Source organism: Dromaius novaehollandiae, chromosome 4 (genome assembly GCF_036370855.1).
Source record: "Dromaius novaehollandiae isolate bDroNov1 chromosome 4, bDroNov1.hap1, whole genome shotgun sequence".
Classification (NCBI taxonomy): domain Eukaryota; kingdom Metazoa; phylum Chordata; class Aves; order Casuariiformes; family Dromaiidae; genus Dromaius; species Dromaius novaehollandiae.
Genome location: NC_088101.1, coordinates 61813140 through 61839000, shown reverse-complemented (window position 1 = coordinate 61839000; position 25861 = coordinate 61813140). Strand labels below are relative to the sequence as shown.

The following is a 25861-nucleotide window of genomic DNA, read 5'->3' as shown; positions in this document are numbered from 1 at the left end:
GGTGTCTTCCTTGTGGGGTTAGTAAGGTGTTGCCAGCAGTCTGCTCCCCAAGCAGGAGCCTGCATGCTGCTTTCTTTGCAAACAAGTGCAGATCATAGTATTTTCATTTTCTGCTGTATGTGTTTTTTATGGATGTTAACAGCTTTGCCAATGTGAAGAACAAGAGTATAGTGTACCAGTCAGTTGAGATATTTAACAGGAAAATTGGAGATTATCATAAAAATGCAGAACTAGACCATCAGCAGTGTTTAGAGCAATGCTGAGTTTACTTTTCTATCCTTGTGAAAACTACTAGGGAAGAAGTAAGAACGAGGAGAAAAAACAAGAGAAAAACTGAGGAGTTTAGCTTTGTATAATAAAAAGAGGTACGGAAATCTGACTTGAGTGCTCTGTTGCTTTCATAAACCTCAAATCTCCGCTCTTGTGGCTCTATGACATTATCATTATTATCTGCATAGCACTTAAGTTTTCCAGCTGAAAATTATTTCAAATCTATTCTGTATTAAAATGTCATTGGAATAGTGTCTTCAGATGCTGCCATGTTGTGCAAGACAGGCTGATCTTTATCTACTTAAAATGAACAAAAGAAAGGTTTTCTGGAATTACGTGCTCTTGTCCGTTATTTTTGAGGCTCATATCATGGGAAAGTAGAGAAGTAAACATTTACTATAGTCTATATTGCTACTGGGCTTCTTGGGGTATTTTTTTTTGTTGTAAAGCTTTTCTTTTCTTCTTCCTTTGTTATGTTTGTGTATTAGCACTCTAGGGAAGATACTACACTCAAATGCATAGGATTTTGTCCTGATGTATATTTACTTGTGTGTGCAAAGAATTCTTGTACATAGCACATGCTATTTTTAATTCATCATTTTAATATTTTTGGATTTGCACTTTTTTCTATTTTGGAAATCTGATCAGATTTTTTTTTTTTTTAATTTTTGAAACAATGGGTATTCTAGTGTCCGTTAGAATTCCTTTCAACATACTTTCTGCTATACAGTTAGGGCCTGTCTAAAGCACATTGCAACCACTGGGAATATTCTCATTGACAATAAGCTTTAGGTCAAGGCTTTTATAGGCAAGGTTTTTGTAAAGGAGGGTGGTAACGTGAAGTTCACTTAAAGCACACGTCTGAATTCTAATAGGTCTGTCAGCATTTAAACAATTACATAATTTTTTAATACATAGGAATATTCAAACCTTAGAAATTACAGTTATAGCATCAAGCACTAGTTTACCGTGTAGTTCTTCATCCATTCCTCCTCACCAGAAAGAGGATCCACCATCCAGTGGTGCTTTGCACTTTTTAAAAATTGCGTAAAAATTTTTAAACATCATTCTTTGGAGCAGAGGCAAGCCCTGTGGCTGCATGATGTATACATGCTGTGGATCAATGTTGTGTACACTTACAGCAGCAGATAAATGATTACTAATAAAATAATGTTTTGTTGTGCCCTATTTTTTTCCATTTGAATATTTCTTTCATATGTTTTGCTGTTTGTCTCTTCCTTATCTCTGCCAGCCCTCTCTCTTCTCAGAAAATGGAAAATGTTTGTGAGGGAAATAGCTTAAAAAAAAATTCTTGCACTGTATAGGTGTTTCTAATCTCTTGCCATTTTACACTTCAGAAGTACTTGTGAAACTGACTTGAAAGAACCTTATTTCATATTCTTATAGTGTGAGCAAAAGAATCAAGCTGCTTTTAAGCTAGTGTTTAATTTGTTCATGAAGGATTGTATGACAGAGCTGCAGAAGCTGCAGAATAGATTTGATACAGGAAGCCTCCTCTAGTCTCAAGTTTGTATACATCTCTCCATACTACTGTTCAGGTAAAAGAGTAGTTGTTTCAATAGAGTATGCATTATGTACAATTCTTAAAACAGTAAATAAGCTATTTTTTCATGAGGATGGGGGCAAGTGCTACTATCCCTAAGAATTTTTTCATTACCCAAAGGTTAGAAATTGTGGAAATTTGGTCAGTTTAAATAAAGGGGAGTTTTTCTGCAGTGTTCTAATTTTATTCCAAACCACTGACCTGTAGTGGCTGGCTTGCAACTATGAAACAAGACACTTCAGTAATGTAAGGTGCACTTCATGTGTCAGCTACAGCAGAACTTCTTTTCTTTTACCCTTTTCAAGAGAATAATGCTTCTTCATGGTTTATTGTACTTTGGCTCCACAAGCATGTAGTTTATGCATTGATGTTTACAGGAAAGGAGATGAAAGGAAAACCAGATTTATGGTTAGGTTTTCTTTAAGGAAATAATTAATTACAAGCCAAAATGCTTTCTGTCCTTGTTTAGTGGAGAAACTAAAAGATTCTATGATCTATGAGAGCATCCCATAATAAAGGTCCTAAGACCTTTATTGCCAAATCCTTGCAATTATAAAGCAGTATAGTTACATTAGCAGAATCCTCATCCCTTTTTTGTTTAGGATATTGCTGCTTTACATTTGAAATTTTTCTGGATGTGTAGGTGTGGGGTTTTTTGATAAGGGAGCTGTAACCTTTTAATTCCCTTCCCTTTTCCTTACCTAAGCTCTAAGCAAAGTGCAGAGTTATGGATATTTGTGGTATGACTAAAGATGCACAGCTGCATGTATCTTTCCCTTTTCTATGTTTTGATTGTAGCTGTGTACGTCTAAGTAGATGTCCCATTAATTTTGTTGAGAGATGTGCAGGTGACCTTTTGTTCCTCACTGAGGGAGCAAATTCCTTAAAAGTGTAATGCCTCACTTTAGGAAAAACAGACTATCAGGTACTTATCAGGAGTGCCTGCATTGGCATGTTGATCAGAGCTATACTGTGTTCTTGAAGTGAATCTCTTGATTGTTCTTACTTACTGTGAAACTGGCAGACAGATGAGTGAACTTTTGCCTTCAACATTTCTTGGTACATAAGGTGCAAGCAAACCATAACCCCGAACAAGCCATCTGTTCCCAGCAGGAACAGGACTGAGCTGCTGCGACCCCCGAAATGGTCTCCCTGCAACCATTCAGGACACACTGAGCCTGCGCCGAACCAGACCACGATCGGGCAGAGACTTTGGGACCTGGACTGTAAATTATTGCTGCTTAGCACAACTTCTATAAAACTCGCTTAGCATGAGTAGCTAAATTTGCTGAAGCCTTAGGCTGCACTCCCTAGTTCAGTGAGAAAGGGCCCCAGAGCTGGTGCAGGCTAGAAAGATAAGGGAGTTACAAGCAGTTTGCATTCCTGTGCTTCACACTCCGAAAGGGAGGATGTCAGAGCTTTGAAATAAGCCCTGCTTGGGCGCCAGGATCCTGGGAAACAAAGCCTCCTCTCACTGCTGAAACTGTTAATTAGGGAGGTCTGGACTATCTCCCCCTTGTCGGGACCTTGGGAGATAACACCTACTTTCACTGCTGGGGCAGTGTTAATTGCTGGAATTACCACCTCCTTGCCAGGACCTTGAGAGACAACGATGGGACCCGAGGAATGAAGACACATCTGTCAGCAGAAACTGCAACAGTAAAGATAAACAGCCTGTCTAGGGACAGCGATGAGACCCAATAGGGAGCAGGAGACCCCAGACCTGAATATTACTATTGGTCTAAATTACCATGTGAGGGGTGGAGAGCTTAGATTTGAAAGTTATAGTTATCCAGGGATTTCTTTGTTCGGGGTCCCTCTTTGCAGGCACCCAGCTTGAGCTGTAATTACTGCACATGCATCACTAAAATGTATTTATTTAATTCGCTTTGATTTGGCACTGAAAAGACCCCGGCCTTGACAAGGCTTGCAACGATTGGAGATCTCGAACAGAGTCAGCAGAACATCATTGGACTCGGAGTGGTGGTAGCTAGTTTCTTCTCTTCCAACTTTCTTTTCCCCTTACCCTTGTTCCCCTCTCCCCTTTGCCTCCCCTTTGCCTTTCCCCACCTTTTCTCCCCACTTCGTGGAAAATAAAGTTAAAAGGTTGTACAATATTTGACCGGTTTTAGCGTCTTAATCTCGTCCTTGGGATTGTAACGAAACCTTCCCGATATTGGATTGAGACAGAAACCAAACTGAAGTATGTGCCCCAGCCATGGTCCTGACACGCTTCAATCTCTAATAGGGGCACAGGCTTTCAAACTATGCAGACACACGTGGTTCCTGAAGTATTTCTAGTACAAAATAAAGGGCCAAATGGTATCTCAGCTTCTGTGCTTCCTGTCAATCTCCAGCCCTCAAAGTCTATCCAGTCTTTCTCCTGCTTTGATATTCTTTCCCTTTTTTACCTGTCCATTTTTTGATACTGTCTGCTGTCACTAAACCCTTTGTCTCTTCTGTGGCACCATCCCCCTGTTACTGTACTCCCTTTTCACCTGATCCTGTAATAGCAATGCCAGCTTCAGCCTTGCAGAAGATCTGACATGGTGTCACCTGGGTTCCTGAGGAAGTGACATTGTTGTCAAGCTGTGGGAGAGCTGAAAGCGTCTGCTGCAGTAGGGTGACCTAACACCAGTGTCAGGATGTTGCTCATCCTGTGACTGCTGCTGGCTTCAGAAGGATTGGTGATCAGTGCTGCCCAGTGCTCAAGAAGCTGGAGATGGCCATGCTGCACAAAACAGAGCTGGTGTTCATGTGAATGAACTGCATGTGAGTAATCAAAAACACAGACTTACTGAGGTTAACATGATTCTTATTTCTAGCTTATTCTGATCTTTGACCCTGTGACCTATGAAATAGGTTCTCAGTAGGACCTTGCAGACCTCAAGTAGTACGTGATTACACAGACTTAATTTTGTGCTTATGCGCTCTCCCTCATTAAGTAGTTTTCTGTTTCTGTTAACTTAAATAATTTGCCTGTAAAATTTAAAGGTTGTCCAGGATTATTGGATACCTTATGTATTGGTGTGGTTTTTTTTAAACTATTGGTAAGTATTTCTGTGATGTTAACACTATGTGCAGCATCATAAAAGGCACAGAACCCACATAGACTCTCCCTTAAAAAAAAATGCTGAATGCAAGGTGAGCACCACAGGATGTTCTAGGAGTTGCAAACAGCAATTTTAAACTATTTTAAGTCATTAACTCAACTCTTGTGGGTGTCTTGATGACATGTAAGTCTCCTCCACTGTATGAACTTGAAATTTTTAATACATTTTGAGATTTAAAAATATTCAAATTGGCTTTACATTCTATCAGTTCTCAAATAAGTCACACTAAAATGCCTCACTGTATATTATCCTTTACATATGCATCATAAATTTCATACTGGACAGTAACCTTGCAAAAGTCGCCAGGAGGTTTTGCTGTAGCTCATGTAATCCAGTCAGTTACCCATTTCTTTTAAATAAATGAGAATGAGGAAAAAATAGATGGACTCTCCGAAGGTCTGTATTTTGTCTTTCAATTCAGACACCTGCTTTTACTTAGAACTGCTTATACATTGATATTTTTTTTCAGACTTCTCCATAAAGCAGGTTCCAAATCTTGAAAGGTTATAATTGCAGTCCCTGTACTTCCTGAAGATTTTTTGCAACACAGGTAAAGCAACTTAATAACCTTTTAAATTTTTACTGACAAGGTAATATGCTTCATACAACAGCAAGGTTTTAAAAGTGTTTTTTGGAAAAGGAAGCCTGAGGCAGTGACACCTACCCGATAAACCTGAAGCTTATTGCTTACAAGCAATAAACTAAAATCTTCATGTGGCTGAGAACTGTGATAGATAGGCCAGCAAAGGGAAGGGTAAGTGTCCTCGCCAATGGTGCTGCGAGGTGGGATTGCCCATCCTGTCTATGCAGGTAGTCCTGCGATGTAGCCTGTGCCCTGGGTTCAGGTTGCGCAGAAGCCCTTGCACGAGCACAGCACTGGTGCTCTTCACGTAGTATATAACTGTGGCATGGGAGTTGTGCCCAAACTGCTCAGGAGCCTTGGTCAGATTTTATTAATATAGAGTATTGGAATTATTCTGTAGTGTGAGTCAACAAATGGGGAAATCCTGTATGTTAAGGGAAATGGTATGTTAGGGGAAGCTTTCCCTGCTCATAACAGAAGAACTCTGAAGTGTGGAATGTTCTTTTTTTTTTTTTTTTAATAATTGTTATCAGGTGGGAGTGTACAACTTGAATGAGGTTTTTTTAAAGATGTTTCATGAGATACAGACTTAAAATGGCTACTGAATAATCATTATGTACAATAAAATGTTAGGATGCAATTCTGAATATACTGAATTATAATGTTGCTTTATTTTTTAATGTTGCTTTATTAACAATGAGAAAAAAGTTTACCCATTCACTATAGCTATATAGTTTCCTCTGCTATAACCAGAAAAGCTTAGTATAGTTTCTATATGTTATTATATAGCAAGTTCCTTACCATTTGGAATGTTGCTCTGTTCACTGCTAGTGATCGATAAAACTGATGACTGTGATGCTACTAGATAAAGATTTGGGATTTGTGTTTTAAAGGACACTGTGGGTACACATAGTGAAGCATGGCAATTCATTACTGATTGCTTCATGTACTTGTCTATCCCAGGCTGAACAGAGGCCATTTCAGATCCTATCGCTTGTTCTTTTTCTCCTTCCGCAGGCTTCAGCGTTCATTAATGGAAAGGTTCACCCAGGGCCCCTGATAAAAATCCTGGTTGACCTCCATGCTGGTAATGTTTGTATTATTCCAGCTTTACTGATTTCCTTCCTTATGAATATTTATTGGAATTCACTCGTATGTAAGAATATGAAATAATTCAGTGATTCCATTTCTTTTTGGGTAGGAAAAGGTAGACCTAAAGAAAAATATTTTTAGAAATAATGCAACAGTTTGCATCTTTTCTGGACTATAGCAGGTATTCTTCACAAATTACGAATGTTTTAAGATTTTCTGTCTACTAGTATTCTTTCAGGTATCTTTACCTACAGAAAAGAAACTTAAGGAACTTGAAAGAAAGGAAATTTGTTAAACTTGCTATTGCTAGGCTCTTGCCCAAATAACAAACAGTCAGCAAAACATATCGGTTGCATGTTACACTCCAACTGATAATGGGTGACTTAACTCCACCTAGGCTACTTTACAACTTGCAGTTAATTTAGTATTTAACTCCATAGCTGTACATCTGGCACTTAATGATACAGCATCTGTTTCAATACTATGAATTCACCTGGTATAGCTATGATTGGACTATTGGGAAGTTAAGTGTTAATTATATTTTGTGCAAGTATTTTACTTCAATCTGCCTCTATCAGGCTTACAGAAAACTTACATTTGCAAAACTAATCACTAGCTGACTGTTAAAGAAGTTATGTGCCAGTAAACCCTGTTCAAAATCTAATTGGGTATGTCAAAGACAAGCACCGTAATTCCCTTTAGGTGAGCAAACGCATTGCAGATTATCAGATGCATCAATTACCTGAATTCCCTGCCAAGCTAACTTCTGGTGAGTTCTCATGTTCCTCAATGCGTGCAAATGAAGATGAGGAAGCCAGAGATGGTTTGTCAGAGTCACGTAAATTAATATCTAAGATATCCTGGAAAAACATCAAATTGCCAAACTGCTTTTTATAAAAAAGCATGTGATCTGATACCAGTGGGACCAATTACATGGTTACACTAAGCACATCTGTAAGACACCATTAAGGACATGCCAGTTGTTAGTGTCTCAAACGCTGCTGCAAGACATGTTTTTGTAATCAAGTTCTGCACGGCCGTGGCAGGCCATGAAGGAGGCGTGCAAAAAACCCCACAGCACAGGGCTGCCCCTACCCGGAAGAAGCTTCCAGAGCCCAGCGCCGCGGCGCCGTCGGGCAACACAGAGTGAGTGTGTGAGTGTGTGTGAGTGTGTGAGTGTGTGAGTGAGTGTGAGTGTGAGTGTGAGTGTGTGTGTGAGTGTGTGTGTGTGTGTGTGTGTGTGTGTGTGTGTGTGTGTGTGTGTGTGTGTGTGTGTGTGTGTGTGTGTGTGTGTGTGTGTGTGTGTGTGTGTGTGTGTGTGTGTGTCTGTGTGTAGAGGTACGCCGGAGGGCGCACGGTCCCGCTTTCTGATTGGCCCTGACATTGCAACGGCAGGGGTGGAGACCGCCAGAGAAGCCCCTAGACCATTTCTGGAAGGTTCCTGGAGGACGGACTGCGCATGACCGCTAATTTGCATGAGAAGCGAGGACGCGCCCTCCCGGGGCGGTGCGAGAGCCTATAAAAACCTCGGACGCTGCAAAATACCTGTGCGTGCAGTAGCAGTGGCATTGCTGCGGTGTGTTTCTCTACAGCGGAATCGAAGGGTGGTGACTATACCTTTCTCTATCTTTCACTCTTTTTCTCTGTTTCTTCTTATAAGCATTTCAATAGAGCCCGTTGCCGGCTGTTTACGCTTTCCAGGTTCAGGTTGCCTTCAAGTTAATGACGTTTGGAAGTTCAAGTTAATGAATAAAGTAGGTAACTGATGTTTAGGTGTCGTTTAACCTTAATTTAGCCCAAGGGAATCACGAAACCTGGATCTCTACGACCATGGGTTGTAACATTTCCAGGTCCTGGGCCTAAATCTGGATGGGATGGAGGGAGCCTTCATATTAGACCTGAGAAAGGAGACAGGAAAACATCACAGTAATTTGTTGGAAGAAAGGTTTTTTGATTTTTTTTTGTTGTTTTATTGACACCGACCCAGGGAAGTACGTTTTCAGAGGGACCTAAAGACAGGGAAGATCCCTTTCTCATAAAGATATGAGCTGGCAAATGGGTTTAGAATGCAAGTTCTAATGTGTGCTAAAAAATGTATAACATGTTGTTACACACCTCTATCTCTGCTGAGATTTAGCATGTGTGTATGTTTCTGTGTGTGTGTATATAAAATCTCTTTACCATTATCAGTCTGTATATCTCTGCACACATACGATGTTCTGAAGGTAGGCGCATATATACATGTTTGTGTGTGTGTATGTGTGTATATATATAGATATACTGAAGGACTTAGCTATGACTGTGAAACACTGGTTCGTTGCAACAAGTAATGTAAAAGTACTGCCGTGCGCCAGCTCCGTATACTGCCCCTGCTCCTGCCCCCGGGTGGGCGGTGCTGCTGCCGATGCGGAGGGCCTCGGGCGCGGCCGCCGCCTCGACGTAGTGCCGGGGCGAGGGGAACGGCTGTCATTTGTTGCGTTGAAGGTGCGTGATCCTCCGGAGCGTTTTATCAGCCCTGCTCGCCGCAGCCAACCCGCTCGCCGCCTCTCGGCTTTTCCCGCCTCGGCGCTGAGGCGGCTCCGCGGCGGGCTGGCGCGGCGCGGAGCTCTGCGCAGGCGCACCGAGCGGCTCGTGAGTCAGCAGCGGTGGTTGGGCGGCGCGCGGTTCTCTCCGCATCCGGGTTCCGCGGCGCCGCCCACCGCTGGGCTCCCGCCTGCCTCTGCGTCCGGGCGCAGTGGGAGCCGCGCCGCCGGCGCCGGCTTCTCCCATGAGACTCGGCGCCCGCCCGCCGGCCCCTGGCGTGCGCGGCGGGCAGTGGCCGGGCTCTGCGCGAGGTCGCCGCCATGCTGCCGGCCCTGGTCGCCCAGCGGCGGGGCTGCCGTAGCCTCTACCGGCTGTACGTGCGGTGCCAGGCGGCGCCGCTCCGTCGCGCCTGCCACGGTGAGTCCCTGCGGCGCGGCCCGTGGCCTGGCGGCGGCGTCTGGAACCACTGGGAAATCCGTGCGCGCGGAAAGCTTTAGTTAACATGCGGGGATTCCGCGCGTCTGGTTTGCTGGCCCGAAGGGTTTGGGTTTGTGTGCAAATGCTCCGGGCCGCCGGCGCTCGCGGGGCGGTGAGACGAGGGACGGCCCCCGCGCCTCTGCCGGCGCCCGTCGGCTCGCGGCTCGAACTATCTGTAAGCGCTTGGGCGAACGCTGCTTAGGAAGGCCTTCGCGGAGCTGCTGCGGTGTTTTAAGGTGCTGTAAGCAGCGCTCGAGTTTGTGGCTGTATTTTGAGCCTTTTGGCCTCTTAAAACATGAGAATACTCGAGTAATAACGGCCTCGGCAGACAAGGAGAGTGAAACAACTCATTGTGGGCTTTTTCAACGTGCACTTTATAGGCTCCAACCCTATCAGTTCCAGTCCTCTTGCATAATACTGTTTTATAATGTATGTTTTAGACTTGGAGTTTGTAATAATTATAAAATATAATGCAGGCTTCTAGGTTTTCTGTTGGTTTGGAAAGTGAGTCCTGGCCTTTCCGTTAGGCCAGAGATCCCATGAAATTAAAATTCTGACCGTTTTTGTCCCTCTTCGTACAGTCACTTATGGTTGAATTACAGTAAATACTTTGTGTGTGTGTCTGTATGCGTGAATTAGTAGGAAAAACTAATTAAGCTGAATGTGCTGATTAAGTTTCCAGTACCACCAAAGCTCAAGAATCAACACTGGTCGTTTTATGTCATGTATTTATTGCTGTCTTTCACTGAGCTGTGCTGGGTTGATCTTCTGGGCTTTTGTCACATTAGCAGCAATTAGTAGTCCATAAGAGCTTATCTGACTGTTCTTTTTGTGAGATCATTCATTAATAAGGTCCCAATCAGTGTGTGCACACCCAGGCAGTTGCTAGAGGACTAAAATGAAAGGAAGGCTGCTGGGACTTCTATGGAATATGCTGTTTTGTCAAACCTACTTTGTATGACGTGATTTACCAGCGTTGTTTGACTTTTAAAATTTACTTGTTTTTTAATATATGCTTTACAGAGCAGTCAGTTTGCATGTTGTATTTCAGGTTTGAGGAGTTAAAAGCCATGTCTACGGAAGTGTATGTGTGTGTGGCCAGAAAGAAACTGCTTATTAACACCAGTTGGCCAGATCTGCATACAACTCTGTTCTTGGCTAGTCTTTCAAGATTGGCGATTGCCTACTAAGGCTGACTTCCTGATTGGCTTTTTAGGTATTTATATTGTAATTTATAAAGATGATATAAAGATTTGAGATTATTCTGTATAAAACATTTTATAAAATGTAGTGTATTTTCATAAGTTACTGCTTTAGCAAATTGATATTAAATTGCACTATACATTAAACAATAAATTGGTGAGTTATGCAGAGTGAAATGAAATGGTAGCACTGGCTGATAGTTTTGTAGTAGTTTGTGTTCTTTTAAATCAATGGTTTGCTTTTTTTAGGGTTTTAGGCATTAGGTTTAAGGCATTCTCTCAAAAAAAAAAAAAAGGGAGGGGGTGGATGCAGTATGACTAGAACACAACTTAATGTATTAATAAGCCAGTCTCATCAAATTGCTTTTTTTATCTTTTCCCCCCTGAGATCATCTAGGTGTCTTTGAAAAAAGTCAATATGAGGTTGTGTGGAAAAACTTAAGGTGTTAGAATGACTTTTAAAAATGGATGTTTGGACACAGTGAAAGCACGTGCTGTCTATTCCCATTTTGTAAATCCTAAGCATGGGTAAAATAGGCACAGTTCATTACTAAAAACTAACATTTTATCATCTGTGTTGGTATTTTTGGACTCACTTTCCCCTCTTTTTCCTTCAAAAATGATTTGTCTGAAACATCTTTTTTCCTTCCTCTCTCTTAGGATGGCAGGCTTCAATGAAAAGTGGGAATCTTTCTTATATTCTGCCTTGCAGTCGTCTGCCTGTGCAGCTGATGAGTCAAGTGAGAGTTTATACCTCTAATGGTCAGAAGAAAGATCTTGGATCAGAGGATACAAATGTATCAACCCCTGAAGAAACTGGGCCCAAAGTTGGAACAGGTCTTTGTTTGTTTCAGTTTTCACAGTGCTAAGACTAAAGTAAAGATTATTTATTTATGTAAGTTTAAAAACTTAATATAAGTAACAGTTGATGTTATATTTCAGTTATACAGTAGTGTTACACTACAGTTGCAGAGCTTTTAATATTTGTGGCTTGTAGGCATGCCATGTATAAATTTCAAATGTATAAGCAGGGAGGAATGACAGTCCTTTAAATAAAGGATTTAATTTTAGGGTAATGGAACATGATGATGATGATAAAAATGTGCATGTTGGATGGGATTAGATAATTCATGAGACGAGATGGAATATATCACTTGTTTTTCATCACTTTGCTTACTTAATTGAACTGTTTTTGTAGTATTGCAGATTTGTTGTGTGAAATGAACTGGTGGTAAAGACTAAATGAGTATTAATACTGAGCATTGTGACTTCTTCAGATTAGGCTAGAGATGCCTGATGAAGATGGTTGGGCTGTTTCAGCTGCTAGAAGTCTCTAATCTGGTGGTGTTTACACGTGCAACATTCACAATAACACTTGATAAAATGAGGGTAACCTGACCATCCTTGCTCCTGGATTTTGCTTGTCAATTTTGTGCTAGTTAGGGGCTTGACAAATTCAGAGCTGTCTCATCCTTGCTTGATCCCATTATTTATTTTTTTCAGCTTATTAAATGTAGCACTGCACAGATACATGTTTGAAAGACTAGTATGCTTAAGATATGGTAAAGATTTTAAAAGCAAGAGCTCTCTTTCTGAGCGCTTTTCTCTAAAACTGAATAGTTTACTAAAGAAAATTTTCTTCTCTTTGTTATTAGGTAGGTTAGCAGCTATTAGTTCTTACTTTCATAACTTATAAATTCCTGAGGTTTGCAGCAGTCCTTAAAAGCTAGCAAAAGTAATCATCTGAAAGTATTACTTTTCTAATGTTTGGAAGTACAGAGGTAGATACTAAATGTTGTAATCTTAACAGATTATGTTTTTAGAATGTAATTGCATTTTAGAAGACCATATTCATTGAGATCATTTATGTTCCTTAGAAGGTCTTGAGCTGACAATGGTTGCTAGATGGAGAATCTTGCAGAGATATCTGCCAGATACATCTAAAGACCAGAGTAACTTGTAATTGTTGATATTCCCTAGGTTTTTAATCTACAGGTACTGGTGTTCTTAAAAATTGGACAAAGGAAAACAGAGTTCAGCACTATTGCTTTCATGATTGCCTTAAACTTATATAATTGTTGACTGTCATTAGAAGGGTATTCCCACCTTTTCCCATTCCTGTCTGATTATATTCTCCTGTATTTGCCTTAATTAGGTTTCTTGAGCCTGAAATTTTTTTCTTGTTCTGCTGAGTTAGTGTTCAGTTGGATCAGCAAGATGATCCTACTCACTGTCTCTAAAATGGTGGGAGGAGGGACGCTGCACTTGGTGGCAGTGCAGCTTTGGATCGTACTAGACCACCAGTGGAACTGTGCCATATGGCCACCGTAAAACTTGGGTTTTGTTGATAGTGGGTGGCATTTGCAAACATAAATGAAAATGCAGCCCTGGGATATTGGGCATAGATGAACAATTGCTTTGAATTTTTTTTTGGAATGAATTTTGTTATGTGTGCGCTTCATATAGGTTTTTTTTTCTGAGCGCTAGTGGATACAACATTCGTATCCATTACAGACGTATTACTGCTGTTTATTTTTTAAAAACCATGATATTTTGATAGGATTTTAAAAAGGTTATGTACTTCTTTTAATGATTGCCATGTTCTTCCGGTAACTTTAATCTTTAGCGTATCGTAGATCTTTCTTGAGCCTCCCTTCCTCTATCAGTAAACTTGGGGAGTGCTTTTCCTGTTAATGAGATATTGAAAAAATTAATGTATTCATCTTGAAAGTACTGTTATGATCAACCTTTGCTTGTCTGAAGAACAGTAGTCCTGAATTCAAATATTCTCTATTTTTTCTCATTGATGCACTTTTTTTTTGTCCAGCCTCTAGGCCAAGGTAGTAAAATTTAAAAGGGTACTTAATGGGATCTCAGTGCTCAGATATAAATTTTGATACTTGATGTGTGATTTTTTTTTTCTCTGAAACTTTATGACTTAACCTTTTGTTAAATAGAGTTGGTCTGATATGTTTCAGTGAGATAAAGTTTGCATAAAGCGTTTCTGAAAGAGAAGGACTTGTCACATTTGCGCTCATTTTTTTCTAAGCAATCTTAGTTGAGATCTGTTATCATGAAGAATGATAGATTGGCTGCCAAATATTTTAAGCCTGGCAAGAAACGAATAGAAAAGCAAAGCAAAGGAGTTTTTTTATTGTTGTTCAAGTCAAACAATAACTGAAAAGGATGACTGTTTTAGGAAGACAGGTTACTTATATTATAGTCCAACCTTTTTTGTTGCATAGTAGAATCATTTTCATGAATACATAAATTTTTGTTACTGTTGCTCTTCCAAGACATACACTTGGAGTGTCATTACTCTTACTTCTTAGTTGCTTTTAAGGCCATAACTAATTGCCTGATAAAAATATAGTTATGTAGCCAAAGCTTTCGAGACTATCTGGCTGTTCGGTAAATCATGTCACCTGTTAAGCTAAGTGTATCTCATTAAACAACACAAATGTACTTGAAGAATCTTCAAATTTTGAGCATCACTTTCAGCAAGGTTAGTTTTAGTTTTGTTAATGACTGCAGATGGCTGGCAAACCTCCAGTAGTACAGCACAAAAGGAGGAGTATGTTGGTTCTAGGTGTTGAAATCAAGGTTTCTGTTCTGAAAGCTATGGTGAGATGTATGAAAACAGCATGCAATATTTGTCTGAGTTATTTGCTGCATTTCTAGTTTGTGATCAGAAATCTCAGGTAAATTGGTGGAATTTAAGAATTTCCAAATATTGATTCACTTCATGGTATTGTAGATTATATTTTACAGAAAAAATAAATATTAATATACATATTTTATTGACTTTTTATTGCATCATACCCTCAAATTTAAAAAACCAAAATATTTCAGTTTAATTAAAATTCCAATTTGTGATATGAGATGTGGATTTTGATTTAGATGTTTTGTATTTTAAAAAGCTAGGTTTTTGTATGTTAAGAAACTTCAGCCTCTTATAATTACATAATGAAAGGTGTATAAAATTGCAGTGATGAGCTGTCATAAACTGCACAGAATTCATTATATTTATTCATCTAAAATTTTGCATAAATATTTCCCCAAACTATAAATGCACAATTTTGTTCTGTTGTTGTTTTATTTAATTTCTGGGTCTTTCTGTAATATGTTGCAAGTTTGCACTCTTTTGCAAGCTGCTAGGAATTTACTAATCAATGCTAAGTTAAAAGTCTTATTATCTAGCTTTCATATTTTGAGAGTGTTTAAAGTGTTGGAGATCTAGTAAAAAAAATTTTTAATTTCCATGATGGAAAGCTATTTTGACTTATATTGTGATTTTATCTTGTCAACCAAAGTCTTTCTTTACTAAAAAAAAAAAAAAAAAGGTAGGTATTAGCATATATGTAGTGGCTTTTATTTTTATTTTACAGGGCAAGATGCCAACAGTGTAGGTCAAAAGCAATCTTTTCTGAAAGAGCCAATTCAAGTGAAAGGTAAAGAAGTACTTCCTGTATCGTAACTTTACTGCTGTCTGCTATTAGTCAGATAAGATGGGGTAGTGTAACTATGTGTTCTATTACTTTGATTAAATAAAAAGTTACACGAATATAACTTAACTGACACTCAAGTGTTTTTTATTCTTTGGTGCCCAGTTGTTTGAAAATGTCTCCTGAAAAATCAAATGTAGCATCAGTCCTCCTAATTGTTCACTCTACAATGATTGTTTTTTAATTACTTCATTAAATTGATTAGTTTATCAGGGAAAGACTAATTTGTTTTCTTGTCTGTTATCGTAGCCTGTCCTCCTTGCATCTTTTTAGCCATGTCCGTTCACCATCTCAGACTAATATGGCTAAACTGAATACTTGATCTTCCCCTACTCCTTGTTCTAAGTCTTTCTGTCTTCCTTCTTATTGCTGAGTTAATCTAATCAGTGTTGCCTTTAAATATATTCTAACCACATGAGCTGCCTAATCGGAGTCCTGTAATAGTTCCATTCAGACCTGCAATAAATACAGGCTTTTATGTCTTTAGCTATATTATTTAAAAACATAAATGGATAAAATAAAAGGATAACTTCGTGTTTCTTAATTTTTCATGAGTTGGTTTCCTTCCATCTATATTTTTAGTTTCTGTTATCTTATTGTGAGAATAATTCTTTAAAAACTCCTGCACTTTGATTGCTCCTAGCATCATGTGTGTGGAAAAAAATAATCACCGGAACAGAAATTATCATTTTCTGTTAAATTCTTTTTTAAAAAAATTTCTGCAGTGGTTTCAAAACTGAGCCTCTGTTCATGATTCAGCAGGCCATAAATTGTGTCAGAATTCCTTCCTGCCTCTTTCCCAATTTAAAAGAAACATTGAATAATAATATGTGTAACTAACAAGCTGATGTCACTATCTCCCTGTGTGTATTTTTTCATATATTTTTGTCTGCATCCTATATGTCAATTTCTTTGGATCTACTGTCACTTAAAGTATCTGCATCTAGGGGGAACATACAAGGCAGATAGGAGAAATTGGATACAGTAAGACTGTGAAGTAATTGTAAAAATACATATGTCTTGCTAGCGAAAGGCGCTTTTTGTCACTTTCTAGCATATAGAGACACAAGCAAGAATGTTTGTGTTAAAACAGTTGATAGTATCTAGAAAGTGGGATTTTGGTCTCCACAGACTGCTGTGACTTAGACACTTATTCCTCCAAGTATTGCTAAAATGATAATTTTAAAGGAACACTAATCTTAATCTGTGGTATTTAAGCCTATCATCTCATGTTTGCATTTGTCTGTATAATGGAAATAAAATTGATAACAGATATATTTTTCATATTTATGCAGGTACTTGGACTTTGGGGTAGGGTTGTTTAGATCTGCTACTATGTTAAAATAGTTACAGTATTTTCATTTAGTGAAACTTACCTATATACCTGAAAGATGGATTAGAGAGTGTTTGATAATTCAACAGTTTATTTTTTGCTAAGGTTACAATGCTTTGGATATATACACACATATTTTAAATTAGAAAAGGAGGGGAGTGTTCTTCCTATTTAAAAAATGCACATACAGTTTTAACCTTAGTGAATGATGAACTCTTTTTATGAAATATCTAGTTTTTTGACACTTTTGCTTAAGGGTATTGTGAGATGAATGCAATTAACTCAAATACTTCAAAAACAATTGTTGAAGTTCAAACTGAATGACAGACATCAGATTGTCTTGGTAAATACTGCTATTGGTAACGTTTGTAGAGTGTTGAGTGTCAACGCATTTTGCCTTGAAGCTTTCAAAACTCAGAAGTAAGAAAATGTGGAACTCTGAAAAATTGTTCTTGAGATCTTTAAATGCAGAGTTTTTCTGTAAGTGTGGTATGACTCGAGGAGAAGTTTTGAACTAAATACAAAAAGGGTTGTGTGAGCTCCTGTGACAGAAAGTTAAAGTCTGTGTTCGTAAGTTGTCTTGTCTGAAGAATTTGAGCTTTCTATTTTCGGATATTTTCAGTTCTTTAATAATATATCCTTCAGCAATTGTAACTCTTTTTCCAATCTGCTTAACATTTTTAACAGAAGTAAGTTTATGATGAGTTAAACTTGAAAATGAATTGAAAGTATGTATGTATAGACAAGCAGGCAACAATGGCATGAGCTTGAAATTCCACTTATCCTGGTTCTAAATGGGTCTGGTATTCTTTATTTGTCTGGGTATTCTTTTATTTCTTGTACATAAAAATCTGATGTGGTAAGAGTAAGTTTTCTAGATGTACATAGGATTATAAATACTGTATACTTTAATTGCTATGAATGTTCAATATTAAGTGTGGCTGTTTGGAAAGTAATAGCTGAGGAAAAACCATGTATGCAGCCTATCTCAGTTCTTCATGTGGTCTGCAAATCAAAAAGCCTACTCTGCAGAAGAATTCAGAAATTGGTCAAGTACTGAAAAAAAATAAGAGTTCTAAGATGCCATTGTACTTTCTAGAACAAGGGTTTCAAAACTGCCGTATGTGAATGCTATCTTAGTAGCCAATCACAATCTCTGACATTTGGTTGGAGATGTAGCTGACAGCGGCAGTAGGTGTGTGGGATATTTGAGGGCCTTGAACTAAAACTTCATTTGCAAGCAACATTTTCAGATTCAAAATAGCATTCTTTGCACAGCTGGAGATGGAGTCCTTCTACTGTTACTTATTTCCACCATCAAGAACATTCCTTTTTCTTCATTGTAAGTTTTCAATCCCAGTTCTCCACTTAGAGGTACCATGATTTGATATTAGATTGAATTACCTTTTTGATTTTCTACTGTAGTCTCTGTGAATGACTTAACTGCTTATCTATTTCTGTTTTTAAGTGAAAGCAGTCCTTAAAAAGAGAGAGTATGGACCAAAGTACACACAGAATAACTTCATCACTGGAGTCAGAGCAATAAATGAGTTTTGTCTTAAATCCAGGTATGGTGGGTTTGAGGTGAAGTTGAAATTGTGAATGCTTGTCTTTGCTTGTATGTGCTTTAAAAGTAGTAACTATTGTAGCGTGGTTTAGCACAGCAACTCTTCTAAACGCTTTTGCGGTATATGTGATCATAAGTGGTTAAAGTTAGCTCTGCTTCCTTGGTATTACAGTGAATTAGGAACTTGCACTTAGTCTGCATATCTCTGCAGTGACTTCTTAAAGCAACTTACTTGTGTTAATATGACTACATGTTTAGCTTGGGGGCTGGGGGGAGGGGAAAGGGAGGGTGGGAGGGAGGGAGAGAATCTGCCTCTAGGGCAGATAGTTATGGAGGGGAATGGCAGATAACTCCCGTTTCAGCGTTCTGAGGTCATGATGGTCTGATATGCAGGACATCCATGAAAGACCACTGGAAATTTCATATTACAATGGAATTCTCTAGCATGTTGTATTTTACTGAACTCTTACATCCTTTACTAGATTGTACATTAAGTTGAGGTCTGTAATTTTGAAAAAAAAAATCTGGTTAATTGTAGCCTGACTACTGTTACCTGATTCATATTTACTGTCTATTACTGTGCCATTTCTGCCAGCATGTCTTACTGTCAGTCATTTTTGTGTTATCTCTGACCTTTTGCAGAAATGAGTAGGTGGAGCTGGGTGTATAGGTTTTGAGGATAACTTCGTTAACTTCTGGTGACATGTGACTTCTGATTTCTATTCAGCGATGGTAGACCATGGGCCCTCTTGTTTATCATTGGTGCATATCATCAGTTATCTGCAGATTGTTAGCTGGAAATGCTTTATTACTCCCTGTCTTTTGTATATAGTATTTCATAGTGTGAGGACATGATTTGTATTTTCGTGTCTGGGAAAACAAAATTATCTTCAAGAGCTTCCTAGAGATAACATACTTCATGTTGCATATCTGTTCTGTTTGGCTGAAGTAGACAACTTCAGTTTTCTGTACTGCCAATTATACTGGAATTGTGGAAGATGATCCAGACACAAAAATAAGATTAGAAGAATGTGAATTTTTTCTTTCACTGATCTATCCACTTTCCTTAGTGATTTAGACCAGCTGAGGAAAATTAAACGACGAAGCCCCCATGATGACACTGAGACCTTCACTGTGTACTTGAGATCGGATGTGGAGGCAAAGTAAGAACATTTTTATGAAGAAAAATAGTTGCATGATCTAAATGGGTTATATGAGAGAGAGAATTTTAAAAAGTCAGGTTTACAATGTAAAAGGGCAATAGTATTTTACATTTTCTATCTGGATACACTTAATTATCCCCATTATTAAAATAATTACATGGTATATTCAAAACTGAAGGGTATGTTTTATGTGTCTAAAGATGAAACACTTCTCCTCCCTAAGCTTTTTATTCTGCAGAATAGTCTATGTGGTTTCTTACTGTAAAGAATGGTGTTCTGTTTTCAGGAAAGTTTTTCATTGTGTAGTCAAACTCAAAAGAAGGTGTAGGTGTGTTGTTTCATCACTTGTAACTTGTACAAATAGAATCATTGTTAAATTATTTTTACTCTGTGCAGGTCTCTTGAAGTTTGGGGTAGTCCCGAGGCTCTTGCTAGAGAAAGAAAACGACGTAAAGAGGCAGAGATCGAGTACAGAGAAAGTGAGTATAGTGTTTCCAAATAATTTCAAATATAAACAACAAAATATGATGGTTAGAAATCCATGAGATGGTGAGCACGTGGTATTTCATTGAGAACGCACAAATTTGGAATTATTAATCACTGATAAGATTTTATACCACAAAGTTAGCATAATACATTCCTATCTGTGCAGATACAGTCTATTACTATCTTACATTTTACTATCTTTGTGATACAATCAGAAAATATATCCATTGGAGATCCACAGTCATATTCTATATTTTTGAGCTTGTAAAGTTTAGGTGATAATAATCATCGTTGCTTTTGGATTTTTTTTTACTGAGAATTTTCAAATCACTTAAAACCAACCCAAATCTTAGTGCCATATCTTCTCCCATTTTCCTTTGAATGAGTTCAGCTTACCTTTGTGCTTAGAAAGGCGGGAGGGAAGGAATCAGCTTTTTGCTTAAAATAAAATTATTGTTGTCATTTGTGCTGGCATTATCAACAAAAGCTATCAAATCAATAGTTTATAATGGATTTTAATCAGCTGGGTCAGTTAAAATCTCAGGAGCAGCAATATTGCTTCAAGGTACTTATTCCAAATATTCATCTTAAAATTAGAGGTCTTTTTTATTTGTGGGGACAATTCTGCCTCTAAAAAGGAAAAAAAAAAAAACAAAAACCCCTGTTAGTAAGAAGGCTAGACCTGCAGGCACTTGTAAGGGTACCTGTAAACATTTGTACTGATTGTGCAGTCAGTAGCTTTTAAGTTTTTAGTGACTGCCAAAGTTTTTAGTTTTTTGCCAAAACTCAAGAATAAAAAATTACTGCTCACGGTAAGGGCAGACTGAAATGTTGTGTATTTGAAGTAGTAGCTTCCCTTCATACAGACTAGTATTGCGTTTATCCTTATACTCCACTGGCTGTTCTAATCTATTTAAATTGTTGTGTTTTATGTAACACAGATGTTATGTGTGTATAACAGTGTAGAAGAGGATCTAGCACTACAGTGCCTAGATACTGTAGTATACCAATGTATATTTGTGAGTTATTGGACATAAGTAGTGAATGGAAAAACTGTTGCAGATAAGAGACTTGCATTGAAACATATTCTCTCCCCTTCCTCTACCTCCCCCCCCACACTGGTCACAAAGGGGCTGGGGGGGCAGAGGAAGTCAATCTTGGGATTTGGTTATACAGGGTTTCTTTTCTGGTGTGTGGACATTGAAGGATTGCCATAATGGTGTGTTTTGGGTTTTTTTTTCCCCTCTGCGTGTCATTCTTTTTTGGGAGAAATGGTGATGATGTATAAGATCATAACAGATAGTATTATGTGCTTAGACAAAACACCAAAAAATGTATATTTCTGATTAACAATAGGAGAGGAGTTTTTCACAGACAGAGATCCCTTCAAGAGATTTTAATTTGATAGGGCCATCTAGCTTTAACATAAGCAGATTGTTAGCTGCTGTATAAAGAAAATTGACTTGAATTCCTTAAACTACTGCAATTGCTAGTAAGTATTCATGATAACTTTGTCCTGCAGATCTATTTAGAAACCAAAGGCTGTTGAAGGAGTATAAGGAGTTTTTTGGAAATACTAAGGTAAGAGTTGTTTTAAATCTTTTGGCTAGAAAAATACCACAAGATGTACTGTGATGCCTTTCGAAGTAAAGTGAAACAGTTGCATAAGCATAAGTAACTGGAAATTCTTGTAAACTTAATTTTTACTGTAATACACTAGATCTATCTTTGTTTGTAAAGCAGTGGTTAATGTTATTAGCCCACTTCAAATGGGTTCCAACTGTGGGAGTGCAATCCACTGGTAAGTTTTTGTCAATTGCCGCCTTCAGCAAAATTAAAGCTATATTTGTGATTCTATCCATAGCCCTTAATATGTATTTAAGGTGTAAATAAATACTTTAATATAATGTTATTATACCTTAACATAGTATAAGCTGTAGTAAATATGTTGTTAAGAAAAACTGAAATAGTTCTCTTAGAACAAAGTGTTAACGATATACTATATGCCCTACATTATTATTGGCCCTTCCTCTTCCGTTAAGCAGACCCATTCCTTGGATCCAAGTGTTTTGTCAAGGCAGACTGATTCTTCATCTTTCTGCTGCACAACTTGCTGTTATTCTCGTGGTTGCAGTGGCCCCTGCTGGAGGCTGTTTTGTTTATCCTTTTTTATAGCCATCCGTTCATAATAACATAAGACCCAACTGCGGACTGGGAGAGATTCAGTAGTAAATTAGTAGGCTTCAAGGACTGTCATTTCACGTTTGCAATAGTGTAATTAAAAGTTTTAATTACAGTGATTTGTATAGTAGATTCTTCATGAGGTCAAGATTTGGTTGTTTAGCTTAGTGACTTGTTTTCATAATTTCTTATTTCTTTATGTAGCCACGCTCCAGTAAAGCAGCTATGTTTCTCAAGGGACCAGGAAAGGTGGTAATGGTAGCTATTTGCATGTAAGTGTAAAAAAAGAAAATAAATAAAAAGTTAATATTTCATATGTGCAAGTATGAAAAACATTGATTTTCATTATCCTAAAAATGGGAACGGTGTGTGTTTTCAAGCTAAAGTTACCTGTTTCTTACAAATCTGCGACTGTGAAGTTGCTAAAAGCCTAAGCAGGTTCTAGAACTACTCTTAGAAGATAAGAGACTCCTAAATTAAAAGTACATGTATGTAATATAAAAAGTTGGATTGCCTGAAAGCAGACCGTTAAATCCATACTTGAACCTTTGTATAAATGACTGATCAGAAAAATGCTGGGAACTAAACAGCTCTCTTCAAATGATTTCTGCAAATTTAATAAACAAACCAGCGAAATGAGCAAGAAAAAAAGGAAGAAACTTAACAGGTAGGCATCACTCCTCTTTATTAAAATAAAGAAACAAATCCCGCACAGTACTGCAACTTGGGCTTCTAAAATTTACTTGCACTTTACAGATGTAAGTACACAGTGTAAACTGCATAACAGATATAAATAAGCTATAGTGTACTTAATAGACACCACACCACAAAATGCATTCATTACTGAGCTCATTTTTCCTTTATAGTGTTTTTTGTTGCATGTAATCTGTAACAACTCCTTTCTTGGTACGAATTAGCACATTTCTACTGCAAAAATATTAATCCCATAATAAAAATATTAGGGGTCTATCTGAATATTTGAATATAGTCTGCAAACTGAAATCTTAATTGAAATGAATATTTAGTCAGTATTGGCAGAAAGAGGTTAAGCAAGTGCATCCATCCAGACTTAGAGGTTAGCGATATGTATTTTATGTCTCATCAAAGAAAAACAAGTTTTTTAAAGATGCTCAGGCTAAACAGTTAATTAAAATAACAAAAATTTTGAAGGATGTGTGCAGGCCAGCTTTTAAAATTGTTCTTTCTCTTGCTCCTTTACAAGAGAAAGGTTTTTACATATTTTATACCATCCTCCATATAAGTAACAGAAAATAATTCTCTTTTTTGTTTTTACTGCTATTGAACCCTTTTTTAACTGATGGGATATTTTAGGAGCTTTTTGTCTTCCATGTTTCTTACAAGTTTGGGTGAAGTAAAATGAAACCATAATAATCCTGATTTAAAGCAAATGAATAAATAACATAGAGTCTATCTGGTATGAAAAACACATAAATATGTGAAGTATTTCTGAGGAAATTACTTCTAAAATTTGCATGTCAAAATAGCTGCAATTTTTTAAAATCAATTTGATCTGTATGTATTTTTTAAAATATTTTCTAAGGCACTATCAACATAAGGGAGCAAAACAGATACGTAGGTGGGGAAAATGCTTTTTTGGCTAGAAATGCTTTTTTGGCACAAGGAACATTTTGAGCAGGCAACAGCTCTGAGTTTTCCTGCAAAGCTATATGCTTTTTCTTGGGAAAAGAATGCAAAGCTTGATTTGATGGAAAACTTCCCTCTTTCTTTATTCAGAGTGCTTGATTAGTAACTCTTCACAGCTTTCTATGTTAAAAACCTCTGAGAACTGCTAGTATAGATGTTTATATGTTCTTTTCCTAAATGTATGGTTATAGTTCCCCCTTTCCTCTACCTCCTTCACTTTCTTCTACAGTGATCTATAGATACAGACCTTGCCTCCTGTTTTTTAAATTGGACACCGCTATAAACATTGCACTTCCTCTGCTGTAGCTTTGCCTTCATAAATACCTTTCAGATGATTAGGGCCTGTAAAGATGAATACATGACAGCCAGGCCAGCAGAAGATTGCAGGGCCTGTTGTGTTGCTCGGTCACTTTCTATGTGAAATTTTTTAGAAGCTATAGAATCTACTGTGGCCCTGAAATACTTGATGACTTTTCAGAGACTTAAATGGATTTTCAAGGGCCGCCATCAGTGCGGATGTACAAGACTTCTTTGTTCGTGGCCCTGAGCTCACTGACATCAGTATGGGCTTTTTTGGAGACTGGTTTTGGGTCAAGAAAGGCAAATCTTTCTTAAGACTTCCAGTTGGAATGATTTGGTAGGCTCTTTGCAAACTTCAGTTCTCCAGTGTGGGTGAAATGGAGTTCAAACAAAAGTGGAGTTCTTGCCTTTGGATCCACCTGTGAAGATACAGTTAGCTGGTAGAATCTACGATGTTACAGAATTCTGTGTCCGAGAATGGAACTTTAAAGCCCTGTGAGAGAAATACAGGAATACAACATTTTTGTCAGATAGGAATGAACCAATATTAACCAAACAAATTCTTTGGAATCTGGCATCATTGAGGTGATTTTATGGTCATGCTAATGCATTTATTTTTTTAGACAGAAAAAAGTTTGCATGGTATATAATACTTTTTAAAAGTGTGAGTGGCAAAGGATGTTTCTCATGTTGCTGCTTATTTGGAAATAAGTGTCATGAAATTTGTTAGTTTTCAAATTTAGAGCCTAGATAAAAAATTCTTTCCACAGACCCATAATGAATCTGGATATTTTTGGTTTGTTTTTAATTTCAACACTTACTTATTACTGTCCTTTTTTTCAAAAGCCTAAATAATTTACATACATACACAAGAATGGTTGTATAAATCAAACCAAATCCCTCTGGTCCATAACTGTTGGTGTAAGGTAGAGTATAAATAGTGGGCGGTCACACGATGATACCCCATATATATATATTTCTCAATTCCCCATGATTCCAATTCACCATATGCATCTCTGGGCTTTAAGATGGTTATCTTCGTTGGTTGAGCAGAATTTAGACTTTCATAGGACTTGTATTATATTCAAATGCAGTGGTGATTTTTTTTATTTTTTTTTTTTTTTAAGTGAAATATATTTTACTTGCAGTAAAAACCTGATTTTTTTCCAAAACTGACTTTTATCATTTGTCTAATATTGATGTGAACATCTAGTTAGACAGGAAACACAAAATAGTTCTTGACGGCTCTGTAGCCTCGCTATGTTTTTTTTTTTTTTTTAAACTTATTTATTATATAGTACTATTGATCTTTCTACCTTATGTCTCCAATCCACTGGACATCATTAATGGATTAATAATGTTGCTGGACCTAACATTTGAAAATCTTAGTGTGGTTTCTTTAGAGTTCTGGGATGTCAGGTCCCCTCACAAATACAGAATTTGTATGGGTGGAATAAAATATCAGCTGAGTCCCTATTGTGTCATCTGAACAGGTGGGGCCGTAAAAATGAATTGCACCTGCAGATAAGCTGTCAACTCCATTAATACACCATTCAGAAGAAGAATACGAAAGTCAAGAGTGTATTCATGAATCCCACTGTAATTTATTTCATTTTCTTTCTGTGCTAAAGCTGTACTGTGCTGTGAGTTGGAAGAAATTGTTAGTAAAATAGGAAGATTCAGTTGTAGGTTAGTATTATAACAAACTTCCTGTCTGATTTGGTTGTTCATTAACTTTCAATTTTTTTTTCCTCCCCACCTATAAATTACGATAATACTTTCTATCTTGGGATATAATGAGACTGAATTAAAAATTTTAAACCACATTCAGATTGTT

The 25861-nt window shown here is 37.7% G+C and overlaps 1 protein-coding gene across 5 annotated transcripts in view; it reads left to right on the top strand.

The window, feature by feature from the left end:
• The first annotated feature begins 9256 nt into the window (after positions 1-9256).
• SLC30A9 (solute carrier family 30 member 9) overlaps positions 9257-25861 on the top strand; it is a 42365-nt gene continuing 25760 nt past the window's right edge. For 2 of the 5 annotated variants that reach the window (XM_026093570.2, XM_064511215.1), the window contains exons 1-8: positions 10679-10838; positions 11485-11661; positions 15213-15275; positions 18131-18230; positions 19300-19392; positions 19789-19871; positions 21401-21459; positions 22264-22331. In XM_026093570.2, the coding sequence (XP_025949355.1) occupies positions 10709-10838; positions 11485-11661; positions 15213-15275; positions 18131-18230; positions 19300-19392; positions 19789-19871; positions 21401-21459; positions 22264-22331 (773 nt within the window). In that variant the 5' untranslated portion in view covers positions 10679-10708. Of the gene's footprint in view, positions 9563-10678; positions 10839-11484; positions 11720-15212; positions 15276-18130; positions 18231-19299; positions 19393-19788; positions 19872-21400; positions 21460-22263; positions 22332-25861 lie in introns of those variants that run through there. The other 3 variants (XM_026093572.2, XM_064511213.1, XM_064511214.1) reach the window with 3 other exon arrangements.